Source organism: Ambystoma mexicanum, chromosome 11, assembly GCF_040938575.1.
Source record: "Ambystoma mexicanum isolate Mex_15411 chromosome 11, UKY_AmexF1_1, whole genome shotgun sequence".
Lineage (NCBI taxonomy): Eukaryota > Metazoa > Chordata > Amphibia > Caudata > Ambystomatidae > Ambystoma > Ambystoma mexicanum.
The window spans coordinates 562,838,687-562,865,795 of NC_090934.1; the positions used below are offsets into that span (position 1 = coordinate 562,838,687).

Consider the following 27,109-nt stretch of genomic DNA (forward strand, 5'->3'; position numbering starts at 1 on the left):
CACATCACCATTCACAGAAATCACAGAAAATTCCTAGGATTACTAGTGGGCACAAACCACTACCAATTCAAAGTCCTCTCATTTGGCCTTCACTCAGCCCCAAGAGCATTCACAAAATGCCTGGCTCCTATAGCATTGTCGCTCGAAAAAGGATACCATCTAATCTATATCCATATCTGTACGATTGGTTGGTGTGAGCCACCATCACACAAAGTGTCGGTTAGAGCGATTCGGCAGATGTCCTGCACCCCCTCACGCCTCAGCTTTCTCAAAAAATTCAAGCAAGTCCTGCTTCAAGCCATCAAGCATGTTAGTATTCTTAGGGGCACAGTTCAACATCAACGAGGGCCGAGGATGTCCCTCTGTAGAAATGGCTGCGTCGATACACTGGCTAATCAGGAAGTTCTACCCAGGAGCCAAAGTCAGTCTGATCCATCATGCAATTCTTATGCACCATGTCATCATGCATTCCCCTAATACAACATTGTAGTTTACAAAACAGACCACTAAAAGAATTCTTAGTGGATCAGTCGTCCCAGCTAAAAGGAACATGGAACGACAAGTTGACCGTAACAAAGTCGCTCACAGACAGCTTGCGTGGTGGCTGATACCATCCCACATCTCCACGGGAGTCCCATTCAGGGATCCATCTTTTCAAGAAACCACACATACACCAACTATCAGTGAAGGGCCATTGGTCTCCGACCGAGGCACGACTCCACATCAACATACTGGAACTGAAAGCAGTGGCTCACGCCCTCAACTCATTCCAGGCAGTGCTCAAAGACAAAGTGGTAAAGAGTGTGCACAGACAACATGACCACAATGTACTATGTAGGAAAGCACAGAGGCACGAGGTCAAGGACACTCTCTAGAGCAGCCCAACGGCTGTGGAATTGGGCCATCCAGAACAACATGCAAATACTCTCGCAGGATGCAAACTTAGGTGGCCTCTACACTGGGTACCTAATTCGTATTTACTGTGCTACTGTTGCTCTGTAATTGTGGTAAACTAGGGCTTTTTCTCCCCTCGCAGGACTCTCAAACTTAGGTGGCCTCTACCCTGGGTACCTAATTCGTATTTACTGTGTTACTGTTGCTCTGAATTGTGGTAAACTAGGGCTTGCCGCTTCAGTCCTGTCCGCTTGCTCTCGTCTGTCTTCCCCCCCCAACTCCCTCCTTATTCCATGGTGCTCTCCATCTCTCCTAGCTTCTCTAACTGCTTCTCCATTGACTATCCTGCTCTCCTCACTAAATCTGGTAGGAAAAAGTTTAAAAAGGATATCCTGGTCTCCAACCCAGGCCTCCCTATCGCTGACACCTACACCAGTGCCTCTTCCAAGGAAACTCTTACTGACATCCTCTTTTTCGTGCCTTCCCCTGACCAATGGACCCTTCATATGGTCTCTGTGCTCTCTCCCTTCTCCTCTTCTCCCATTAATGGTGGCACCCGTTGGGATGTCCTCCTGGCCCCCTTCCGCTCCTCTAAGGCCATCATTAATGTCTACGCTAATGGGACCGTGTTGGTCCAAGGCCCTCAGGCCAACCTCCACCTCTTAGATAGACGCTTCCCGCGCCTCATCAACTTCCTTTCCTCTCCTGCTGTCCCCTCATCTCTGTCCTCGGCTACCTTGCCTCCACCCTCTCACCCTGCCCTCTCTCTGGCTCCTTCTTCACCTCCAAAGGGCATACCTCTGATCTGTACCCCTCCCCGGAAGTCCTTCAAGGATGGCAACCTTCTCCACATTGCCACTCTCAACTCTCGCTCTGCCGTCAAACATTCCTCTGATATCTGTCGCCTTCTTGAGGAACTGGACCTTGACATCCTCGGTCTCACTGAGACATGGTTCACGGCCAGCTCTGTCACCAGCTTTGACACACTCCTACCTGACGTTTACAAGATCCTCTCCTTGCCCAGGCCCAACCGTGCTGGGGGGGGTGTGGCCCTTATCTTCCCTGAGTGGATTCCTGCCACTGTCACTCCTATGCAGACCTACTCCTTCTTTGAATGCCTTGTCTGCCGACTCTCTCTCTCTCCTAGGCATTCCTTGACCGTGGCTACTATCTATAGGCCACCTGGTCAAATTTCCTCCTTCCTCTCTGAGTGGGCTGACCTCTCCTCACTCCTGTCCTCAACCACTCAACTCCTCTTTCTTGGAGACTTCAATATCCACTTTGATGCCTCCTGGCCTCCCTCTGGACTCTTTCGCGACCTCTGCGACTCTCTCTCACTCTCTATTCTCCCGTCTGGGTCGACCCATTCTGCAGCGCAACTCTTGATGCTCTGATCTCTTCTGACCTTCCCCTCTCTGTCCCTCTCTCCACTCCTCTCTCCTGGAGTGACCACTTTCTCCTATCCTCCCACCTCACCTTCCCTACCCCACAGGCAAAGCCACCCTCATCACTGCCACCCACCTTCACGGTCATCATACCCATGAAGCGCGTGTCAGTTGAGGCTTTCGCTACCACCTTCTCGCCCCCCCTCCCCCTTCGGCTGACTCCCACCCTGACACAGCCCTCTCCACTCTCCACTCTGCTATATCTGATACCCTTGATATCCTTGCCCCTGTCATGAGAATCTGCCTGAAGCCCAAAGCCAAATGTAACTCCTGGTATGACTCGGATCTCGTCACCCTTAAACGCAAGTGCAGGGTGTCAGAGAGTAAATGGCGTGCTTCATGTTCATCCTCTGACAAACTGGCCTGCCGCCTGCTCCAAAGGCAATACCGGCTCTCCGTTCTCACTAAGAAGAGAGCCCTTATCCAATCCCGCATCTCTGCGGCATCCAACAATTCAGCTGAACTCTTTAAAATCTGCAAGGAGCTGGCCAACCCTGCTGCAGTCTCCACCTCTCCTGTCCCCTCCCAGGCCCTCTGCACGGCACTGGCCTCTCACTTCATTTAAAAAACTCAGGACATCCTGTCCTCACTCTCCTCCTATCGCCTCCCCCCCTCTATTCCCTGCTCTCCCTCTGGCCCTTCTGCAGCCATCCCTCCTCCCTCCTTCTCTGCCTTTCCCCTTTTGTCTGCTGACGAGGGTTCGAGACAAGTCCGATCTATGAAAGTCTCTTCAAAACAGGTCCACCCCTGTTCCTCCAAAACTATCAAGGACCACATCGACTCCCTGGCTCCTGCCCTGGCTCACTTCTGCAATCACTCCTTCACCTCTGGAGTCTTCTCATCCCCCCTCAAGCACTCCCTTGTGCACCCTCTTCCGACCCCTCCTGCCCAGCTAACTATCGCCCAATCTCTATCACTCCCTTCCCGGGCATGCTCCTTGAGAAACTGGCCATCTCCCAGCTTAATCTCCATGCTGAATCTGTTGGCAGCCTGGCTTCAGAGCTGCCAGAAGCACGGAAACTGCTCTCCTGAACATCCGTGAGGACCTGCTCTCAAACCTTGACTAACACCCCTTGTGTTCTCTTTTTGCTCGACCTCTCTTCTGCCTTTGACACTGTCAACCACACCATCCTGCTCAACCGTCTCCGTGATAACCTGGGTATCACTGGTCAGGCTCTGGCGTGGCTGACCTCCTTCTCCAATCGACCCTCCCAGGTCCAACTGGGTTCCTTCCTCTCTGACATCTTTTTCTCTACCTGTGGTGTCCCCCAGGGATCTAACCTCTCCCCCTGGCTGTTCATCCAGTATCTGGCACTTCTTGCTCACCGGATGGCAGTTCTCTGTCCCAACTTTCAGTGCTACGCGGATGATACCCAGCTCATTTTCAGGCTACCCTCGGCCTCCTCTCCCCATTCCTTCATCTCTGACTGTCTTTCTGCTATCCAGGAATGGTGTGCCGCCAACGACCTCTGCCTTAACGCCAGTAAGACTGACATTCTACTTATCTGCACACCCACTCCCTCCTTCCCTGCAGCTCTCTGGCCGGCCTCCCTTGGCCCTCTTCCTGCTCCTACCTGCAAGGCAAAAACCTCGGGGTCATCTTCGACTCCACACTCTCTTTCTCTCCTCACATATCTGATGTCTCTAAGAAGTCACACTACCAGCTACACCTCCCCAGAGGTATCCTTCTTTTCCTCTCCTTCCCCCAGAAGCTCACTGTCTCCAGAGCCCTGGTTCTCTCGAAGCCGGACTACTGTAACAGCCTCTATCTAAATCTTCCTGCCTCTACTCTCCGCCCTTTGCAACTTATCCAGAACAGGACTGCAAGACTTGTCCTTGGCCTCAAGCCCAGGAACCGTATCTCTCCAGGACTGAAATCACTACACTGGCTCCCAGTGGCTGCGAGGATTAAGTTCAAAACCCTCTGCATTGTCCACAAGGCCTTCTGGGGCCTTGGGCCAAAATACCTTCAACTCTCTCTTCCTAAATATCTTCCTTCTCAAGCTCTTCGCTCATCCACCTCCAACTACCTCAGGGTCAGCCGCTTCTCCAAGCAACGAGCTGGGGGTAGATCTCTCTCCGCAGCAGGGGCCTCCCTCTGGAACAGCCTTACTGCCTCCCTGAAACTTGAGGAGAACCATCTCCGGTTCCGGAAGCACCTCAAAACCTTCCTCTTTGCCTCCGCTTTCTCTCCCTCTCTCCCCTGCTAAAATCACTGAACCTGCACTGAATCCGCTACTGGGCCACTCACCGATCTCGGTCCTTGGCCCAGCCACTCTTCCCTGCACTGCCTACCTGCACTACGGGACTGTCTCTGTATCCTATAGCCCCTTCTCCAGGCACTTACCTTGCACTTGCCACCAGCCGGCCCTATTATTTATCTTGTATTCTACTAACCATGTACTGCACTTTCCCCTCTCCCCTTCCCCTTGCACTTTTCTCAGTCCCCTCTACCCTTGCCCTTGCGCGATCTGAATGACACCTGGCCTAGTAGGATTGTTGTCTGTCTCCCCTTGTTCCTCCCCCCTGCCTCGTCGCTCCTTGAAACACTTGTGTATAGGCGCGTTACAAATGCCATATCATATCATACAAGCTTTTCACCTTCCAGGAAAACAAAACTAAACTGCAGATTAGCTGAGCAGGACCAACAACCAGTCACACGAGTGGCAGCTGGCGGACAAAATACTCCTACAGATGGTGAACACTGACCATCAATTTATTTGCCACATAGCAGAACAAGAAATGCCTGCTATTCGCAAGCAGGTATCCGCACCATCAATCACTAGCCGACGCGTTTGCAATTTAATGGGAGGGAATCTTTGCATATGCATTCCCTCAAACGCCAGTCATACGCAGGGTCCTACAAATGATTGCAACATACAAGTGCATGGTTATCCTTACAGTGCCAACATCGGCGGGACAATTGTGGTTTTCAGACCTTGTTCACCTGTCCCAGGACTGTCCAATTCCTCTGGGTCAAGACCCCAATCTACTAACCATGTGCAACAAACAGGTGCGTTACCACAATCCAGGGGTGCTCAACTTAAAATCCTGACTTCGCGTTCGGGCAACTCCCAATCACACAGGAGTGCAGAAACATCCTAAAGGATGCCAGGGTGGAATCCACAAACTAATCATACAAATACAAGTGGGATAGGTTTGCACTTGCTGTTGTCAAGAACAATTGGGTCTGTTCTGTGTGGAGCCTCACCAAATCCTACCATACCTGTTGAACTTGGCCAAAAATTGATAATCACACTCCTCAATCAAGGTAAATTTGGCAGCCGTTTCACGATACACCAGAAAACAAGGAAAAGCTCCCATTTTTGGAGCCGGCATCATAAAACACTTCATGAGGGGCCTATTCCCTACCCACCTTACAAAAAAGCACCGCCTCAGAGGAGCTTAAACACTGTGCTATCTGCTCTAATGAAACCTCTGTTCAAACCAATGACGACCACAGACAAAGTTTGTGTCTTGGAAAACAGCTTTTCTGGTGGCAGTCATGTCTTTCAAGCGGATGTCAGAAATACATGCGCTATCTGTCAAACCTACATATCTCGGTTTGAAAGGAACAAGGACATCCTGAGAACACACCCTATGTTCATTCCCAAGGTACTATCCACCTTCCACTTACAAACTGAGGTTACTCTACCAGTTTTCTTTGCGCATCCATCCACACAAGTGGAACAGTCTCTACACTTGCTAGACCTTTGAAGAGTTATCAAGTTCTACATAGACAACAAAACAAAGAACTTCAGGCGCACATCAACTATTTGTGGCCTTTGGGGCCCCTAACAAAGGTTGACCTATCTCAAAACAAGGCATTGCTAGATGGGTCTCCACCACAATTTACACAGCGCAGACCCAGGCCAATCAGCCACTACAGGGACCTGTTCACGCTCATTCCAAGCAGTGGCATTTGGTTTATAGTGATTTTTTCAACAGTCCAAGTTTCTACATACAAAATATCGACACAAAAGCATCAAAAAAAAAAGTTTTGAATGCTTTTTTTTAAAACAAATTTAATGGGGGAGGTGGGGGTTCCCCCTCCCCAACCCCCTGTTTCCTTTTGAAAACACTTTTTTTCTATACGAAACTAAAATAAAACCTGTAACATGAAAAAAAATGCATTCTAATTTTTTTTTTTCTCAAAACTTTGTATTCAAAACTTTTGTATGTAGAAACAATTTTTTGGAAACTATAACTGGATACCGTGGGATCTTCAGCAGCTCTATAGGCAGGGATTCCCCTGTCAGACATTTGCCGGGCAGCAACCTGGGCAGTCCTGCACACCTTTGTCAAGCATTAGTGCATGGAGGGACAAGGAGAGGCTGAGGCAAAGGTCGGAAGAGCCGTCCTGCAATGCTTGTTTCAGTAAATTATACCTTCTCCCATTACACCTCCTATTACAAGATGTTTACTGCTGTGGCAATTTATTCAAAGCATGTGAATCCGTGAAAGATCCAATGCTGGAGGAGTATGTTGCTTACCTGTAACTCCTGTTCTCCAGCATTGGTATCTTTCATGGATTTACCTACACCCACCCACTTACCTAGGCTACCTTCTGCCAACTCATCTCTCTGGGGTTAGAATCTGAAGATGGCCTCCTGGGTGGGGCTTGCTACTCGACGTCCCATTGGCGGAGGCACAATACACCCAAAAGGACATAGTTGGGCTACTAAAGTGAGCTTAAAAACTCTATTATAAGCTATAATAAAATGTTACCGAGGATTCCCAGCCTGTCGGCGGGGAATATTCAAAGCATGTGAGTCCATGAAAGATACCAATGCTGGAGAACAGGAGTTACAGGTAAGCAGCATACTCCTTCCTACCCTGCTTTACCTCGGCATCTAGCACTTTGTGTGGTTCGATACTTTAAGAAGTACAAGCTGATAACCATTGTCCGTCAGTGGCCAGTGTGAGAAACCTGAGGGTATTCTCACTCCTAAACCCCTTGGATCCTCTACGCAGGTGGCCAGGGAAAGGCCATCGCTATCCCATCCCGACCCAGGGGGCGGCGAAATGAGGGCGGGTCACCTGGATGGAGGGTCCTTTGGGACTGTGAGTGGAGTGCCCTTGGGCGAGACATGGTATCCCCCTTTCCCTATTGAAGGCCAACCCTTCCTCAACCTTCATGGGCTGTTATAAGCCAGTTCCCCTAATTTCTCCACAATTGACAGTACAGGGACGTAGAGGGGGCAACTAAGAGCAATGAAAACCATGATCTTTTACAACTCTGGTACTGGGCCAAGTAAGATGCCTGTTAGAGTTATAAGGGTCAGGCATATCCCATTCATTGTGGTCAGGCAGGGCTGATTGAGCCCTCAGACCTGCAGCCTGTCCAGTGGATGCAACGGAACAGTGAAAATTTAAATAAAGAAGGCAAGGATATTTTCTTTTGAACTGTGTTGTTTAACCAAATTATACCTTGGGGAAGGGAACCCTTGAGATCTGAGACATTTGCTGAAGTGAGGATGGAGTCTCAAGGTTCCCTTGTGTTTTGTGGCTTGGAACTTGGGGAAGCGGAGCGAGTATTGGTGAAAACGATATCCTCTTGAATCCAAGGACGGTAACTTTAAGACCTTTTGTGGAACTGCTTTACACTTGGAGAAGGGAGCTGAACGGAAGCTGCAAGCTGGAAGAAGCTCAGACCTTTTTATTGAACACTGTTTTCTTTTGGTTACTGACACTCCTACACATTGTACAGATATAGTTGTGAGGGCAAGCATAGGTTTTGGACACAAACAGATTCCTAATTGAACTCTTTGACTCCGACTTTCCTTAGTTTTATTTATGTAGGAAAATCCCACCTTTGTATAGGGCAAATTAGGCGTTCAACCATTCTGACCTATAAGCTAAATAAAAGAGTTTGTTTGAACTTGAAGTCTGTTGTCTGTCATACTTCATGATGCCTTCACACCAGACAACTCTGGTTGGCTCTGCATCACCCCTTCCGCCTAATTTCTGCACCACCCTGGCTAATTGGGTCATGGACCAGGCCATTGTGGGCATTTCTATTTTCACTTCCCGCTCGAAATCCAGCACACATTTGCAAGATGAAATGAAGGTTGCCGATAGGCCCAGTGACCTGGTCTTTAAGGAATTGTACTTCAAAAAGATTGAAGTGGTTTTGTTAATGATGAGCAAGATTGGAACAAGCATACTTGTCAGTGTCATGTTAGTTTCCCGATTCTTAATATTACAGAAGGGTACAAATTCTGTGAAGGACATGAGGCAAGTATTATCCTGCCCTGAAGCCTGATAAAATGATTTATTCTTCATGCATATTATTTTTTCTGCACGGTTTTCATGCTTTTATAGCACCCTGTGTCGCTCCAGCAGTGAGATTGTCCTTCTCTTTCCAGGGTCCGATTCAAAGGCTTAATTGTAAAGCGTTTTCTCTGGAGAAAGGATTGTCTGTTTGCAGGCTATTGCTCACTTGTTAATTGCTATCGGGTTGTCTGTTCTCATTCTTGGTTGCTCTGCAAGTCTGAACTTTTGTGGATGGCTTGTCTATAGGTTTCTCTGCTTGGTATGATTGGCACCAAAAAACAAGGAAGTGACCTCTACAGGATAGGAGGTCTTAAGGGACAATACCTCCTGAGTTGCACAGCACGCTTATGTGACGAATGTTTTTGAAATCAATATGAAACTACCAGAAGCTTTCAGTTTCCTAGGAACTGTAGTTCGTCGGTTTTGCTTTGCTGCTGAGTTTCAGTATAGTTTGAGAAGTATAATACTCTCCTTCATTCTTAATAGAATTGGTAATCTCTTGTACAATTGGGTAGGTCGATCTATCGTTTTGGAGGCATGGATTGCAAACAGTGTGTGGGCTAATCATAGCAGCAAGGGGAACTCCAATGTCACATAACACAGCAATACCATAAATATTCAACTGTGGCCTTGCATAATCTCTGCTGCTGTAACTGATGTGAAGAATCTAGCAATGTCATCACTCCCTCTCACAGTAAACTCTATTCGAGGGGATTGGGTCCTCCGATGTATTCCATATCTATGACAGTAATCGTCACAGCTGTGCTGCTTCGGAAAATCTTTCGGTGTCGATGATGTCAATACGCTGTCGAGGGCCTCAGTCGAGCCGACGTCACCGGATGTTCCAAGTAGGACGCCCGTAGCATCAGTTCCGTTTTTTTTCCGCGAACGTGTTCGCTTCGGAGATCTCTGCGCGCCTCGGTTCTTCTGAGTTCTGTTCTTTCGGTTCTTCAAACCTGTTCGTTGTGAAAATTTCCATGATGTCTTCGTCTTCTTCCACCCTGCGGCCGGGTTTTAAGAAGTGTCGGGACTGCGGGTCCAAGATGTCTTTGACGGATTCGCACACCGCCTGCTTCTGGTGCCTCGGTGAGGACCACGACACGGATGACTGTGTAGACGGCCAGTCACTTACATCGAAGGCCTTGCGAGAGCGTAAGAAGAAGCTTTCTGTAGGTAAGGTGGCCAAGCCCCAGAAGTCGAGATCCACTGGGCTTTTGAATGACGATTCGAGGGGCAACTCTCTGCATCGTCGGCGTAAGTCCCGGGGGGTTTCGGTCCAGGAATAGGTCCCGCCATTCCTCAGCCTCTTCTAGGCACTCATGGAAGCGCCGGCATTGGTCACCTTCACCGTCCTCGTCTGAGGACTCCACCCGTCGGCGGGCAGCTTGTCCCAACAAGCACTCCACTCCTGCGGAATGGGATTCATTCCGGCAGGAGATGTTGACGATTTTTCAGTCGCAGGGCCCCGTTCCGTCCGCGCCGTGGAAAGACGCTGGCAGTGAGTGTGCTAGAGACACCACTCGCACGCCTTCGGGCTCGTTCGGTCGTCGCAATCACTGGGCACCTTTGAGGTCCCGGTCGGACAAGGATGGTCGCTCTAGACATGCCCGTTCCAGGTCCCGGTCCTCGACTCCCTCAAGACCTTTGGAGCCTGTGAGGTCTTCGAAGAAGACATCGACGTCTTCGGCGCCAAGGTCGTCGAGGGACTCTCTCGAGGCTCCACCTCCAAGGAAGCGACTTTGTCCCTTTTTCTGTGCCCTCATACCAGCCTGTGGATTATATTTCTGAGGCGGATGAAGGGTCTGAGGAAGGTATGGTTCCTGAGGAGGTACCTGACGAGATTTCGTCTGGTCATAGCCAGATTGAAGACCGGCGGCAGTTGTTGCACGACGCCAGTGGTCTGGACACCTCTCCGGAGGTGGAGTTCTCTAAGCCTGAGCCTGGCACCCATGCCGAGTCCTCGTACCGGTGCCTTATGTCGAGGGTCACGGAATACTTGGGGTGGTCTGCGCCACCAGTCGATTATCTGCAGGATGACCTGACAGATATCCTCGACGAAGGTCCACCAACTGACCCGGTACTGCCATTCCATATGGCCTTGCAGAGAAGGGTGGCAGCAGCTTGGACTGTTCCGGAGAGACTCTGGGCAGTGAGCAAGTCTTTGCCGCGAAAATACCACCCAGCCAGTAGCGACCCCTGCTACTTGACCGCGCACCCCACTCCGGAGAGTTTAGTGGTGCAGGCGGCTACTCCGTGTGTGCCATGTCACGTTTCATGCACACTCTGTGGAACTGTATTTCGTTAGCGGCTGAACATATTCCTGAATGGGAGGAACAGGATGGTTTTCTTGCTATTGTGCAGGATGGCAAGGATGCCATTTATGAGTCCGTTCAGTCGGGTCTGGACATGGCAGATTGTGTCAGCCGGCCCATGGCGGCGAGCACCGTAATACACAGGTTTACGTGGTTGCGGAAGACAGGGTTTGCTCCGGATGTGCAAGCCTGGCTCCTCAACATGCCCTTTGATGTTGAACATCTTTTTGGCAGCAAGGCTGACGAGAGCCTTGAGAGGTTGCAGACCTCCAAAGCTGCAGCGAAGTCGTTCAGCGCTGCAGTTCGCCAACCTCCGCCTTTTCGTCTTAGGGGACAGCAATGGAGATGAGGTTCCTTTCGATATTACTCATCCTTTGGTAAATCGAGAGGAGCTGCAAGTCAAGGGGGCCACCGTAGGAGTACCAGAGGTGTAAAAAAGGGTACTCGAGGTGCCAAAGCCGCTCGGGCAGTTGCCTCTTTGCCCTCAAGCACTGCCGCAGCCGCTTCAGCTCAGTCATGAGGCCATGTCCCATGGTTCACCGGTTGGGGGAAGGCTGGCGCAGCATCTTGTAGAGTGGCATGCCATTACTTCAGATGTGTGGGTTCTGGAGATCATAGCCCACGGCTACTGTCTTCCTTTCCGGCAGAGGCCTCACGACAATCCACCAGGGAATCTCTCTTTGAAGAGACCGGGTCCGCTCCTTGCGCAGGAAATACAATCCCTGCTGGAGAAAGGCGCCATAGAACTGGTGCCTGTAGTGGAGAGGAACAAGGGATGGTATTCCCCTTATTTTTTGATTTCGAAGAAAGACGGGGGCTTGAGACTCATCATGGTCTTGCGCGGTTTGAACAAGCGCCTCAGGAAGGACAAGTTCAAGATGGTTACTCTTTCTCAGGTCTTCCAGGCCCTTCAACTCCAGGACTGGTTGGTGTCTCTCGACCTCAAGGACACTTACTTTCATGTGCTGATCCATCCCAAGCACAAGAAGTACCTGAGGTTCGCGGTTGGCGACTCGCACTTTCAGTTTTGGGTCCTGCCGTTCGGATTGACCTCCGCCCCGAGGGTCTTCATCAACCTCATGGTGGTGATGGCAGCATATCTCAGGAAAGGGGGGATTCACGTCTACCCCTACCTGGAAGATTGGTTGATCAGGACACGCTCTCCCGAGCAAGTCCTGGATCATCTGTCCGTCACCTGCCACTCCCTTCACAAGCTGGGCTTCTCCCTCAACTTGAAGTCCCTCTTGACGCCACCTCAGCGGCTCCAGTACATCGGAGCAGTGCTCAACATGTCCCTGGGGCAGTGTTTTCCTCCCCAGGTGAGGGCTCATCACATTCAGCAGATGGTGCACAAGTTTCAGCATGCCCAGAGTCTCCCAGCGTTCGAGTTCTTGAGGTTGCTCGGCCAGGTTGCGGATGAGATCTCTGCAATGGGCTCTCAAGATGCAGTGGTCACAGTCCTCCGGCAAGATGTCGGACCCCGTCCAGGACCTCCTGTGGTGGGCCGTCGAAGGCAATCTGATGAGGGGGGCTCCATTTTGGCTGCCCTGGCCGGAGGTGACAATGGTGACGGACGCGTCCCTCACAGGATGGGGAGCTCATGCCAACGAGTTGACAGTCAGCGGTCGTTGGTCTCCATCGGAGTCCAGAGTCCATATCAATCTGTTGGAGCTAAGGGCCGTCAGGCTTGCCCTGAAGGCTTTTCTGCCGACTGTGCAAGGGAAGAATGTCCTGATTCTGACGGACAACACAGCGGTCATGGAATACCTCAACAAAAAGGGGGGGGGGGGGCAGGGTCACTTCCTCTGTGCATGGAGGCGATGCAGCTCTGGTTCTGGGCCATCCAGCAGGAAGTTTCGATCTCGGCAGTTCATCTGGCTGGAGACGAAAACGAGACGGCGGACGCTCTGAGCAGGCAGAGCGCGATCTCTCACGAGTGGGAGCTGGCTCAGGAGATTCTCATCGAGATCTTCGCCCTTTGGGGGACCCCTCAAGTGGATCTCTTCGCCTCCATTGTCAACCGGAAGTGCAAAAGGTTCTGCTTGCGGGAATTTCCTCCAAAAGGGGCCTTGGGAGACGTGTTCATGGTGGAGTGGTCCTTCCCACTGCTGTACGCTTTTCCTCCAGTCCCCTTCATCCCGCAAGTGCTACGGAGGTTCAGTACCCGGAATATCCTCATTGCTCCGGCATGGGCCCGGAGAACGTGGTACCCGGACCTTCTTGACTTGTCCATCTGCCCTCCACGTCGTCTTCCCTACCGAGACGATCTGCTCTCACGGGAGGGGTCAGGTACTCCATCCAGAGGTCAGATCCCTCAACCTTCACGCTTGGCTTCTGAAAGGTTGAAGTATAAGGATTGGGACCTCGCTGAAGACATGATGGAGGTGTTGCTTTCGGCCAGACAGCCTGCAACCAAGTCCCTGTACCGTTGCCGTTGGAGAAAGTTCTGCGACTGGTGCAGGGTTAAGAATGTGGATCCTTTTTCATGTGACATTCCTGTGGTTCTGTCTTTTTTGCTTTCGTTAGCCCACAAGGGCCTGCAAGTGGGTACCATTTAAAGTTTACCTGGCGGCGCTGTCCATATTTAAGGAGTGTTCTTATTTCAAGATTCCTTTAATTTCTCAGTTTCTCAAAGGGCTCACTAATGTGTTTCCGCAGTCACCTTTCTAGGTGCCTGGTTGAGATTTGAACCTTGTTCTAAAATTTCTAATGGGTGCTCCATTTGAGCCTTTAAATTCTTGTCCTTTGAGACTTAACTTTTAAAACTGTATTTTTAGTTGCGGTAACTTCCGCTTGCAGAGTGAGTGAGTTGCAGGCATTTTCAGTTAAGCCACCCTTCACTTTGTTTCATAAGGATGTCCTTAGCGTTCGTTCGTCCTTCCTTTCTTCCGAAAGTGGTGTCGGAATTTCATTCAAGCCATAAGGTCATTCTTCTGGCATTTTATCCTTCTCCGCATCCTGGTAAGGAAGAGGAGAGGCTCCATAGGCTGGATCCTAGGAGAGCTTTAAGTTTCTACATTTCACGCATGTCCCGGGTCAGAGTGGATGATCAGCACTTTATAGGTTACGCTGGAAGGTGTTTGGGACAAGCTGTTACTAAGCAGACTTTGTCTAGATGGATTATCTTGGCAATTTCTGAATGTTACCACTTGGCAGATAAGGACCCTCTGGTAGGCTTACGGGCCCATTCTACTAGGTGTATGGCTGCCTCTACTGCCCTGCAGAGGGGTGTTCCTATTCGTAACATCTGTGAAGCAGCCACTTGGGCTTTGGTCCATACTTCTGTACGACACTACTCCCTAGACTCTATCCATGGGCAAGGCGGACCTTTACTCTGAAATTTGATTGGGCATTCTAAATTTATATATTCTCAATTATTTTCCCTCCTCCATACGTTGGTACTGCTTTGGGAGACTGTCATAGATATGGAATACGTTGGAGGACCCAATCCCCTCGAAGAACTAGATACTCTCTTACCTGGTAACGTTCTTTTGATGGGATGGTCCGACGACGTATTCCATATCGCTCCCTCCCTGCACTGCTACAGAATTTCTAATGCAATTGCAGCTTACGTTTCCGCAAGGCTTTCTGTAGTCATTCTGGCAGAAGATTGGTGCCACACGTTCTGAGGAAAAAACTAAAACTGAGGTTACGGGCGTCGGGCGTCCTACTTATAACATCCAGTGACGTTGGCTCGACGTAATCGACGCAGACGCCGAAAGATTTTCGGAAGCAGCACAGCTGTGGCGATTACTGTCATAGATATGGAATATGTCGTCGGACCATCCCATCTAAAGAACGTTACCAGGTAAGAGAGTAACTTGTTCTTCCCAAATGGACAGGGAAAGGCAGCCGCTCCCCGATCCTGACCCTGGGGGTGGCAGCCTGAGGGAGGACCATATGGGAGGGGGATTGAAACAACCCTAATGGGATGGAAGGAGACTGACTGGCAGGAACATGGTATCCCCCTTTCCACTCGGGGTATAACACCAACCCTTTGAATTCTCAAACCCATATGGCATATTGTGATCCAGTCCATCCACTTTGCACTGACAGTATGGCCATTTCCTATATTTTTTTTTTTTTGTGCAAAACGACAGACAAGGAAGAGCACGAAAGCTGCAGAACTACAGAGGCGCTCTAGTGGTTGGATGATCTGATAGGTGACAGGACATTTAAAGCCCCGGCACCGCGAGGAAGATGGATAACCTCTACACCCGACGCGGGTCGGGAAGCGAGGAAGAAGCAAGCTGTAGCAGGGAGCAGGAGAGCTCCAATTTATGATGTCACGAGACGCTCAGAGGTCGAAGGTACGTCGCACGGAGGTCTGCAGCAGGAGACGACGTGGAGAGGCGGCCATGGCACAGCGAGTACAGAAGAGCAGAAGGAGGAGATGCCCCGCTGGAGAAACCATAGAGGACGGAGAACTCTGAAGCTGCAACAAGAGACTAGTGAGCCCAGAGAGGGGACATGGGAAACTGGGGAGCTTCATAGCATATACTGCATGCACAGGAGATAGTGATATTCACAGGACAACCCTTAGCAAGGGAGCTGGGACACCGAGTGCATTACAGAGTGAAACAAATAAAAGGGGGTCGAAGCCCCACTGGCTGAATTATTCAGAATTGTACATATGGAGAAAGCCCTGGCAGGAGAGTATACCAGGCAATGTGATTGCGAGTCTGGGACCTACACCCGATTGCGAATTAACTGTGTCAAGAAGAGAAAAGACAATATCTTACGTGTGTGAAATCTAGGGGAAAGGAATCATACCACCTGGACAAACTATGAGAGTCAAGAAGAGGAAAGACAACCTCTTAGGTGTGTAACATCCAGGGGAAGGGAGCCATTACCCCCCACACTCCCGGGACTGGGAAATTGCATATTCTGTAAAAAAGAACTGTGATTGTGGAATTGAAAAAATCAAGCAGAGAAAGAGAAACCCCTTGAGTGTGTGAAATCCAGGGGAAGGGAACCATTCCCACTTAGTTGGAAAGTTGCATACTGTGGAAAAGCAAAGTGAAGAAAAAGTCCTGGCAGGAGAAATACACCAGGTGAATTGATTGCAAGTCCCGCATCCAAATGTATAATAAACTGTGAAAGTAAGTAACTTTGAATGTAGGAAATCCAAGGGAAATGGCAACCATACCCCTTGGACCAGGAAATGGGGAAACTGTGGAAAAGAAATCAAGGGAGGCACCATATCCCCATGAACTATTGTGTTTGTAAACTATAAAGTGTCTGAAGAACTCTTTGGAAGAGAAACACCTCCTGAGAATTAAGTGTGTGCTGAAAACAATCTTGCGAAACTCGGGGGAAGGCGAACCCCCCCCTTCCCCCCCCGCCCCTCCTTAGAATTGTGGAACTTTCATTATTTATTTCTGACCTTTTGGAACTTTGTGTTGGAACTTTGGAAAAAGCTACAGATGGCCAGTTGAAAGACTATAACCCTCATTTCAAGTCTGCCGGTAACCCGCCGATGCTACCAGCGAGTTACCGGGAGACTCGCCGTACCGTTTCCACCGCCTAATAGCCCGGTAATACCAGGATGTTACAGGTGGCGAAGGGAAAGCTAAGTTCCCATTCCCATGGAGTCCAATTGGGATGCAATACTTGTAATGGCTCGGAATACACACCTCATCGAGGCTGCTATACCTATAATGGCCAGGAACACACATCTGAAGAGTATAGCAGTCCTCGTGGGATGTGCTTCTTCTGAGCCATTACAAGTATAGCAGCCCAAAGGAGAAGTCTGTTCTGAGCCATTACAAGTATAGTAGTCCTCATGGGACGTGCGTGTTCTACTTCTGATCCCTCATAGCAGCCCTGATGAGGTGTGTGTTCTGAGCCATTACACATATAGAAGTTCTCATGGGATGTGCTGCTTTTGAGCCATTACAAGTATAGCAGCCCAAATTATATGTCTGTTCTGAGCCATCACAGGTATAGCAGCCGCAATGAGGTGTGTGTTCTGAGCCATTACACGCACAGCAACCCTGAAGAGTTGTGTTATGAGCCATTACAAGTAGAGCATCCTGGATGATGTGTGTGTTCTGAATCGCTGAACATTTAGTAGTCCTTTTGATAAGTCGACCGTTAAGTCAACTGTGTCACAATTGAATGTTACCTGCATCTTAAAGGAATATTCTCTGATGCAGACCCATTAATTCACCTATTAACAGGATTTAAACTAACAGGTTACACAATAATCTCTGCAAGAAGGTTATGGACCCACTGAGCTGCCTTTCCCAATAGGCTGTTGATACCGAAAGGCACATAGGGTTTAGGGCACTGACAGTTCCATCTGAGGCTTGCCTGACATAAATGGCTTGTCAAAAGCTCTAAGCCTGTGTGGACTATCCTACATTAGTCAGGAGATTCATAATGAGGCTTTGAAATGTGCTAGATTATTGCCAGTGGGACTCAGTAATCGGACATGGGAGAAGCAGACGTTTTGAAAAGCGCAAGACCGAATAGAAGGGATTGAAGTATATGACAGCAATGCCATCTTCTCACACTGTCAGAGGTTGGTGGGAAGAGCTCAGTACTTAAGCTTGCTGCAGAAAATTCCAACCCATGTTCGTGCTTTCTGAACAGCAGTTCTGTTAAGAAATTCAGGTACTGTCCCAAACAATAGCAGTCCTGCTAAGAAATATGGGCATGATGCGATCAGCCCTGCTGTGAATTCTTGGCATTGTGCGTTGACATGTGTACGGTGTAGTAGCTCCGTTGATAAATTAGGCTACTTTGCCTGAATATATAGCAGTCCTGTTGAGAGGTACAGGTACAATATGTGCCACTGAAAATATATACAGCACTCCTACCTGTATCCATTATACCTGCTTGCGTTGGGTGGTCAGAAAGGGAGTTAAAGTTCTGACCACATGCCTACCTATGCAATTGGTGTGCTTCTGTGATGAAAAGAAAACAAAGTATGAAATGCCCATGCTGCTGCAACTGCGCTGCCTCTATTAAAGCCAATTAAGCAGAAATGCCGCACTTGTTTAAGGCTATTTCCATTTTACACAATACTACCTGTGTCTTAAAGCAAAGGGAGAAGCATGTTCATGATTCAAGATGCTTTAATAACACTGTAACCTACAAACTGCAGGCAGTTGAACAAAGTGAACAAAACACAAATTCCCCTTTACATTACTCAAAGTATTATTTTGATAGAATAATTAACAGAGGAGAGCGTTAAAGAAATTAAACAGACCACGACTCATCCCAGTTGCTTCTTTCAAGGAACTGTACAGAGTGGATTTACAAGCTGCTGCTAGCCAGGCTGTCACCAGTGAGCTCAATGATTTATGAGGGTGCTGCCATACATAACCTGTGTAAGTGGTACTCAAGGAAGAATTAAAAGGGCAGTATTGACAAGATTTCTGTGCGTAAAAAGGCCTAATACGCACCTTATATGGAGGGCTGTGTAGATGTTAAAGAGAGTGGGCGATAGACAAGATCAGTGTGGGACCCCGCACGTGACCAGTGCTGGTGACGAGCTGGTGTCATTTATGGCGATTCTGGCAATGCAGGGGCCCAGAAAAGAGAACCCACTGTGCTGCCATCCCGGAGCAGCCTACCAAAGACTCTAACCTGGTCGCCAGGAAGAGCGTGGTCGACCAGGTCAAAGGCGGCAGAGAGATCAAGCAACATGAGAAGAGCGGGGTGGCCCTGGTCGATAATGGAGGAGAGACTAGATTTCAAGTCAAGCATGGCGGTCTTGGTGCCATGCCGGGCTCTGAAACCCGATTGCTGTGGTCCCAGAATACTGTTTTGTTCAACAAATTTCTGAAACTAAAGATATGCCACCCGATCCATGATTTTGAGGAGGAAAGGCACATTGGTAATTGGACCCTTCAGAGAAGGAGAGGTTAACGTGGTTGGTCACCCAAGGGTCTAGAACATCAAGGCAGCCTACAAGCATTTGATGTAATAATGTCTCCTGACAAAAAACTCCAACATGCAGGGGACACCCATGCAAACCCCACACTGTTTTTTTGTTTGTTTTTTACAAGGGTAGCAGGGGACACTCCTGCAACCCGTCCACACACACAACCCGTCTACATACATAATGTCACCATATATAATATTGCCAATTACTTTTCCCGGCGACATTATGTATGGGGACATTATTATCTGATACCCCTACAGATAGCCTAGAGGGGCAGGTATCGCCCTTGTATGAGGTGGGCTTCATGCTGGTAATGATCTGGAGGTGGGCTTCATGCTGGTAATAATCTGGGTGATTTCGACCATGTTGCTCTGAGAAAAGGAAATAAATGGTTGCGTTTTTCCAGAGGTGTAGAGGGAATGTCCTTTAGTCTCAGATCTGGCCCGCCCTCACCCCCTCCCCGAGACGCCCGGCTGATCTCTTTGATTGGTAACAGATTGGAGATGTGAGGTTACTTTGGCGATATGGGTGTCATGGATTCCTTGGCACCAGGGGGAGTCTTGATGCGGGATGGTTTTGATGCAAGCTTTGCTCTGGAATTTCCTTAAGACGGCAAATTTCTCCTTTGAGCTTGATTTCGCCTGTGTTATTCTGTTGTTATAGTGACAGGTTTAAGCTTGCAAATGGCAACTTTAAGGTTCTTCACTGCAAGTTTATCGGAGGCCAGCGTGACGGGTGAGGGGAGTTTCCGCCAGGCTCGTTCGGTGGACCTCTTGGTTTGTCTGAGGTTCAATATATCCTCATTGAACCAGCTGTGATTGAAGGTTTCAGGTTTCACATATCTGGTGATAACAGGGCCTAGGATCTCGATGGCAGAGTTCAGTGTGTCCGTAAGGTGAGAGGCTAAATCGGAGGCGCTGCTGAATCCTCAAGGCAACCCAGCTTAACACTGAGAGCACCGGAAAACGTATGGGGAGTGATGTTTTTCAGATTTCTGGTTTTAATGGATAGTCTCGGGGGGGGGGGGGGTAGCATCCACTCTAGGAGGGGATGCAGAAGGGGTGATGAGAAAGGTCAGAAGATGGTGATCGGACCAGGGACAGGGAGAGATGAAAGGCTCGGAAATGGAGAGATGTGACACTACCCAGTCCAGAGTGTGCCCCTCTACATGAGTAGGTCCATCAGACGAGGGACGACGCAGCTTTATCTTTGGGAACATTGACCCAAAGGTTAAAATCCCCCACTAGGATGATTGGTGAGTTAGCATTGGTGGTTCTGTTCAGGAGATTCACAACTTGTTCTTCAAACAGAGGCAAAGTTCTTGGGGGTCTATAGATGACCACAATGGTAAGAGAGACATTTTCATTAATTTGCAGCTTCACCACCAGGGTCTTGCAATCGTTGAGGGAGCCATGAGGTGAGAGGTGGCAGCGAAACGGGTCTTGAACAGTGCAACGCCCCTTCCTCTAGTGTTCTCATGATCGGCCCTAAAAATCTGATAGTTGGGTGGTATTGCTAGGGTGGCCTCAGATGGAGTAGAGTTACTGAGCCAAGACTCAGGGAATGCAAGTCAGGGTTGGAGTTAGTGAGTAGATCCTCCACTTCAAGGCCGTGCTGCCTAAGGGATTGTGTATTCAAGAGCGAGAAACAAAGAGGGGGGGCCAGCGGGGCCCACCCCCAAGGGCATTTATTTTTCATAAGTGTCATTGAGCGGTGAGATCTGGGCGGGAGCGGGCGTAGAGCCGGAATTAATAAGGATGGCCTCCTCGAGGGCCTGCATTATGTCCGATCTTGGGCACATGACTACGGTGGCCCCCCCTAGTGGGGCCGGTGACAGGTAATGAAGACTAGCAAGGTGGAGAAGACGCTGCCATACCTGTAAGGCGCTGCAGCTGGACCCAAACCGGCGACAACCGGCCTTTTCAAATGCGCTGGCGCTAACGTGCAGCTGACGTGTTTTTGGAGAGCTGGGTTGCTGGGATGTGTAGTAACACCTGTTGCTCGGGAGTGTAATACGATTGTGCGTATTAGGCCTGCTAAAGGCAACTCGCCACAAAGACAAATCTAGGTGACTTAGTCTGATCTATGATCGAGAAATCAGATTGAGCTAGAAAGACACATACAGTGCTGTTGCAGTCCTTACTGCATGGACAGTCGAAATAATGAACTGAGCCCTATAATCAATATAAACAGAGTGCAAAACAGATTATACAATGAACAGAATAACGCTTCAATCAGACGTCCAGCAATCACACAAGCATATAATCCAAAGTATTACCGTTTATGCTAGTATATGCCAACCTGTTACGGTTCCTGTCTTTGCTTTGTTTGCTCTCTAACAATTCGAGATCAAAAAACCAGAAGCATGCTGCACTTAATTGTAAAATTCCAGTGACTTCATGGTCATTAAATTACGCAATGCAGGGTGGCATCTGGCCTGTATGTTGAGCACCAATGAATTATGCTATCTTGTAAAAACACTAATCTGTAAATTCATACGTAGTAATCCCCGTTTAGTCTTTCCATGATATTGTCTTGCTGTTTTGTCTTTGCTTAATATTGTATACAAATTTCTCCTCATCACTTACGTTAAAGGAACGATGATGCCCCTTTTTGTAGATATTTACTTAAAAAATGTAAACTCATAAACTTGTTTTACAAAGCAAACAATATATTAGACCTATGAATGTCGAAAAGTGCTTTTCGTGGGAGTTTAGAATCTAATTGCATCCGTTACAATTTCTTCACTTATGTCTTGGTTCTTTCATTTTCAGGATATGCACTGAAATGCTACAACTGCTCCAATCTAAGTGATAAACCATGTTTGAGCAATACAACTTGCCCTGCCTCAGAAGATGCCTGTCTACTGGTTGTATCTGGTATGTATGCATATTTCCAGAGATTTAAATTGTCTGGGAATCATTAAGTGTTCCGTTGCTTTGTTTTCAGGTGTTAAAAATGGAGTTCGGATTAATTCACAACTACATAAGGAGCCATGTCCGACAGTACATGCAGCAGCTATAGTAATACATTTTTTGTGCCATGATGGTGTGCATGAGATCGCTGCTTTTTGTCTCCTACAGGCTTGTTAGGCAAAAACCTGTGCAGTTCCCTCTGAGACCACTGCAAAAGATTTAAGACTACAGGTGTTTGGCAGTAAACCCACTTGGTAGCAGTCTGTACCACACAGATTCACCTGGCAGCTGTGGCTGAGCAGTCAGACTTCCCTCAAGAAGAGTTAGGCAGTATACAGAGCATTCACAATAGGTCAAGAGAACACAATAGAACAAGTAAACACTGACCAGGGCTTGGTGTAAAAGAGATATAATTATTTATTTAAAACCACATCTAGAAAAACACACCGGCACTAATAGTAAGCAATTCAAAAACACGGTCACTAAAAGATATACACTCCCTTAAAAGAATATTAGACAAGTCTTAAGTAAAGCCCCACTTATTTTCAGACAACGGTGAGAGCTTAACATAGATGCACTCTAATAATTCGTTTTAGAAAGGGAGAGAAAAGCAGAGAATAGATTGAAACAGATCGCTACGCTTTTACAAGAACATAACACAAGAGGAAGGCAAAGTAAAACCGTGAAGTTAGAGTTCAATAGGCCGGATCCACTTTAAGAGGATCAAACGAAATGTGACCAAGGTCACACGGTTGAAGTGCACAAAAGTCTTGTAATGGTTCAAAAAGGAGTTGGACCAAAGAAAGGGACCAGTTAGAGGGTCAAGGCGGCCAGCCCAGTCCAGAAGGTTAAGGGGTTATTATTACCTTGTAGCAATCTTTAGAAAGGGAGGCCTGGCGGACACGGTACCTTAAAGTGGTGAGAACACTCCAGCGGGGGCAGTTGTTCCTGGCAGCGGATGCAAGTCGGTGCTTCGTCCGGGGGAAGAGAGGATCTCGTCGTGGAGGAAGACAGGAGTCCGTTGCACTGCCAGGGAAGAAACCAGCCGTGGAGTTTCTCAGGTACAAGGAGCGGTCCGTTGATTCGCGGTTCGGTGGCGAGTGGCTATCTGGCCGCCGGGGTGCTTGGCACGGGCAGTTCGACCACAAACCGGTCTGGGGTGCGAAGAAAGAAGGTAAAACTGGTTGTGCCCACCAGTCAGGGGAAGAAGCCTCTCCAGCCGGGAGATCTTCTCTGTCGTCGGGAAGTGGTGAGTCGGTTCCGCAGGGTTCCACCGGTGGTGTCGTCATGGTAGGTTGGCTCAGCTTCTCCCTTGTCGGATTCTCAGGTCCTGTGGCGACTTCTGAAGTTCCAGTCCCCAAAGCCCTGCTTTTATGCAGCATACCCCCATTCACTCAGCCTAGCTGCCAATCAAACATGCTAAGTTGTGAGCCGGCCGGCTCACCAGTTGGGCCAATCACACAAGAGTGCGACTTGAGTTCTCCAGCATGGGGTCTGGCATGGATTCACATGCTCATGAATATTCCCCGTCAGGCTGGGAATCCTCGGTAAAGAAAAAATCAGTATCGGTATCAGTTTCGTTTCTGATCTGTCTTTCGTAGTAGTAACCAATCACTGATCTCTGCGTCATACTGACCACAGCCAATGACTGCCCTCTACCTAAGCCCCGCCTCTGGCAGCCATCTTCAGATTTTTACCGCACGTTCAAGTGTTGGGATCCTCGTGCTATTGCTCTCGAGCGTTAGTGCTTTTTTCACGTTTTTTCTCAGAAAAATTTCTATTTTTTCGGTCAAAAGAGCCTCAAGCTCCACCGTTTCTTCATCCGACGGGCACCCGTGTCGGATTCGTCTACGCCCCTCAAGGGTGAAGATTTCGTCGAGCCACGCTTTTGGAGGACTCCAGAAGTTTCTCAGGCCCATCTCGGACATGGCCCAGGAGAAGGGAAGCTCGACGCCCGGAAAGCTGTTCAGGGTCTGCCCTGGATGCCAGCTTCAGAATGTCTTTAAGGAGGACGAACACTCCCTTTGCCTTTACTGCCTACATGAGGACAAGACGCACGTGGAGAAGGACTGCGTTTTGCGGCAATATGTCGGAGCGGACCATGAAGGACCGCCATCAACGTCTCGCCAACTGGCTGGAAGGAAAGAGCCCGTCAGGCGAGAAGAAGAAGAAGAAGTCCGAGCGGTCTTCTAAGACCTTTGAGGGCGCCCCGGCAACGGGGGTCCAACAGAAGGCCAAGCACCGCGAGTCCGCTGGCACCGGGAGCTCCGAACGGTTGGGCTCTACGGGCGCCAGACAGGGCGCATCCTCCCCGGCGCCATCAACCACGAGCCAACGCTCTGGCTCGGGTAAGAGGAAGGCCGAGCACCCGGCGAAGCTCCTGGAGAGACCCCGGTCGAGCTCGAGGGCCCCATCGGAGGGGGAGCGAGGCGGTGACCCTCCCCCCAAGGAGAAGGCGGTGAGCGCACCTAAGGTGGTGAAAGCCTTAATCCACCCGGCCAAGGCCTCTATCGAGACAGTCACGGCGGCCCTGGCTCAGCCTGTGGAGGCTACACCAGTGGTGGCGACCTCGGGGCCCAGAGTCTCCCTGCCACCGCGGAGGGAGTCCTCTTTCATGCCCATCGACAGGACCCCCGTGAAACCTCCGACGGAGAAGAAAAAGGGGGGGGCAGGAGGTCATCGTGGATTCGGCCTCAACCTCTGAGGAGGAGCTGATCGAAGTCTTAAGCCACGGCGTTGGTGTGGAAGAAGACCAGCCCGTCTGGAGGGACCCCGACGTAGGAGACGACGAGAACGTCGAGGGTGCCAACGGGGCTCCGGACCGCCCGTTGGACTCCCCTCAACCAGTGCCGCAAGACAACTCGGCGCCCATTTTGTTGGCTATACAGTCCTTATGCTCGGAGATAAGGACGAGACTGCCGTTACCACCAACGGAGGAACCGCTCCCGATGGGGGACCCGGAGCCAGGCCCTTCTGGGAGCCCTCCCCCTAAGAGAAGAAGGATTCATCCTCCACCTCCTTTTCAGCCATCGCGCCCTGTTCAGCCCTCCTCCCCGTCCACGACACGTGGGGATGATACGCGGACTGACACGGCCGCGACGGGTACAGACAACGAGGTTTATGACGAGGATCTCCCGGCGTCACCTCCCACCCGGGCTTCCCCGCCCGACGAGATTGGATCGTTTCACTCCATGATCGCCAGGGCATCCAAGCTTTTCCAGCTCTGCCCGGAAGAGAAGAAGAAGGAAGGTTTCCTTGATCAACGGCGCGAGACCAAGAGGAAGACGGTCCTCGCTGTACCTCTACTAGACGATATTTGGGATGAGGGCCTCGCCCTCCTCAAGAACCCATCCACGATGCCTGCTAGAAGGGATCGGTACAAGAAGAAGTACCGGGTCCCGACGCGGCCCCCTTGTGCCTTCGGGCACAGCCGACCCCGGACTCGGTCGTCTCCGCGGCGGCCAGGAAGAAAGCGGGGGGTGGGGGCGCGGCCTCTACGTCGACCTCCCCGCCGGACGGCGAGGGAAAGAAATTAGACACGATGGGACGCAAAGTCATCTCGTCGGCAGCGACGACGATTAAGGCGGCCAACGCCTTGGTTATCGTAGCCCGCTACGACAGGGAGTTGTGGTACAAACTGGCCCCCCTGCTGGACTTCCTACCAGACGACAAGAGGGCGGAAGCCCTAGAGATCTTGCAGGAAGGAGAGGTGGCGTCGGACCACGCCATTACGATTGCGACAGACATCGCTGACACTGAATTTCGCCAGTTGGGCAACGGCGTGTGCCTTAGGCGGCATGGATGGCTCAAGGCTACTGACTTCCGTCAGGACGTGCAGACCAGAGTCTTGGACATGCAGTTCGACGGAAACAACCTGTTTGGGAAAACAGTGGACGATTCCCTTCAAGCCATCAAGGCGGACACGGACACGGAGACGGCCCGGGCTCTTGGGGTTCTCCAGCAACGGCGGCCGCCCTTTTGGAGCGGCGGAGGCAAACAGGGTGCCTCCAAAGGTTCCAGCGGTGGATTTTCCACCTACCGTCAAGCGGCCCGTTCGTCGTCACAGGAAGCTTACAGGGGACGAGGCAAGTCAGGCGGACCCCGCCGTCGTCGCCAAGGAGGACAAGGCGGCAAAGCCTCGTCGAAGCAGGACTGAACCGACCGTGGGGTCGGGCCCCCACCGAAGCACCCCGGTGGGAGGCCGGATGGCGAGCTTCGTCAGCGTGTGGGAGTCCATCTCCATCGACCGTTGGGTGCTGGACGCCCTAGCTCAGGGTCACGCGCTGGAGTTTCTAAAGAGGTGCCCGCGTGTCCCCCCCGTGGCCAGGAAAGAACATCACGTCCCTCAACTTCTCTTGGAGGTAAAGGCGATGCTCAAGAAGGGCGCCATCAAGCTCGTCCCAAAGAGGCTTCGGGGCTCCGGAGTTTACTCAAGATACTTCCTCGTGAAGAAGAAGACGGGAGGATGGCGTCCCATCCTGGACCTACGACGACTGAACAAATTCATCAAGGCACAGAAGTTCCGGATGGTCACCCAACAACATGTCCTGGGTCAACTGGAGGAGGGCGATTTCCTGTCGTCGTTGGATTTGGAGGATGCCTACTTCCATATTCCCATCCTAAAGGGACACCGAAAGTTTCTCAGGTTCGTTGTCCAAGGGCGTCACTACCAGTTCAAAGCCCTTCCCTTCGGATTGAGGTCGGCACCCAGGGTGTTCACCAAGTGCCTCGCACCGGTGGCGGCGCAGCTGCGCCGAGAGGGGATCCACGTCTACCCCTACCTGGACGACTGGCTCATCCGAGCAAAGACGAAGGAGCTCGCCGTGGAGCACACGGCAAGGACCGTCCAACTACTCACGAACCTGGGATTCTCCATAAACTACGCCAAGTCCCACCTGGTGCCCGCGCAAGACGCACTGTTTCTGGGAGCGAAGATCGACAGTGTCGCTTCTGGCCTCTCCATCGGAGGAAAGGACGAGGGTCATCTTGGGCAAGGTGCAGCGGATGCTGGCTGCGGACGCGGCCAGGGTGAGGTCCATCAAGTCCCTCCTCGGAATGATGTCTTCTTGCATTTATCTCAACCGCCTGTGCAGGCTCCGGATGCGCCCGTTGCAGGAGTTCCTGGACGCGCGTTGGATCCAGACGACGGGCAGCTTCGAGGAGAGGATCACACTCGACGAGAGTTTCCGACGAGCGATCCGGTGGTGGGGCACCCGCGCGCATCTGACGGCAGGCATGGACTTCCAGACCCCCGGCCACCAGGAGACGGTGACCACGGATGCCTCCCTGGAAGGGTGGGGAGCGCACACCGAAAATATGCACGCGAGAGGCCTTTGGCTTCCGATGGAGAAGTCCCTCCATATCAACGTCCTG

At 50.5% G+C, this 27,109-nt stretch overlaps 1 protein-coding gene across 2 annotated transcripts in view; it reads left to right on the forward strand.

Moving 5' to 3' along the window:
* CD59 (CD59 molecule (CD59 blood group)) overlaps positions 1–27,109 on the forward strand; it is a 231,221-nt gene that overhangs the window by 195,502 nt on the left and 8,610 nt on the right. For both annotated transcript variants that reach the window (XM_069623400.1, XM_069623401.1), the window contains one exon: positions 21,596–21,700. In XM_069623400.1, the coding sequence (XP_069479501.1) occupies positions 21,596–21,700 (105 nt within the window). The remainder of the gene's footprint in view (positions 1–21,595; positions 21,701–27,109) is intronic.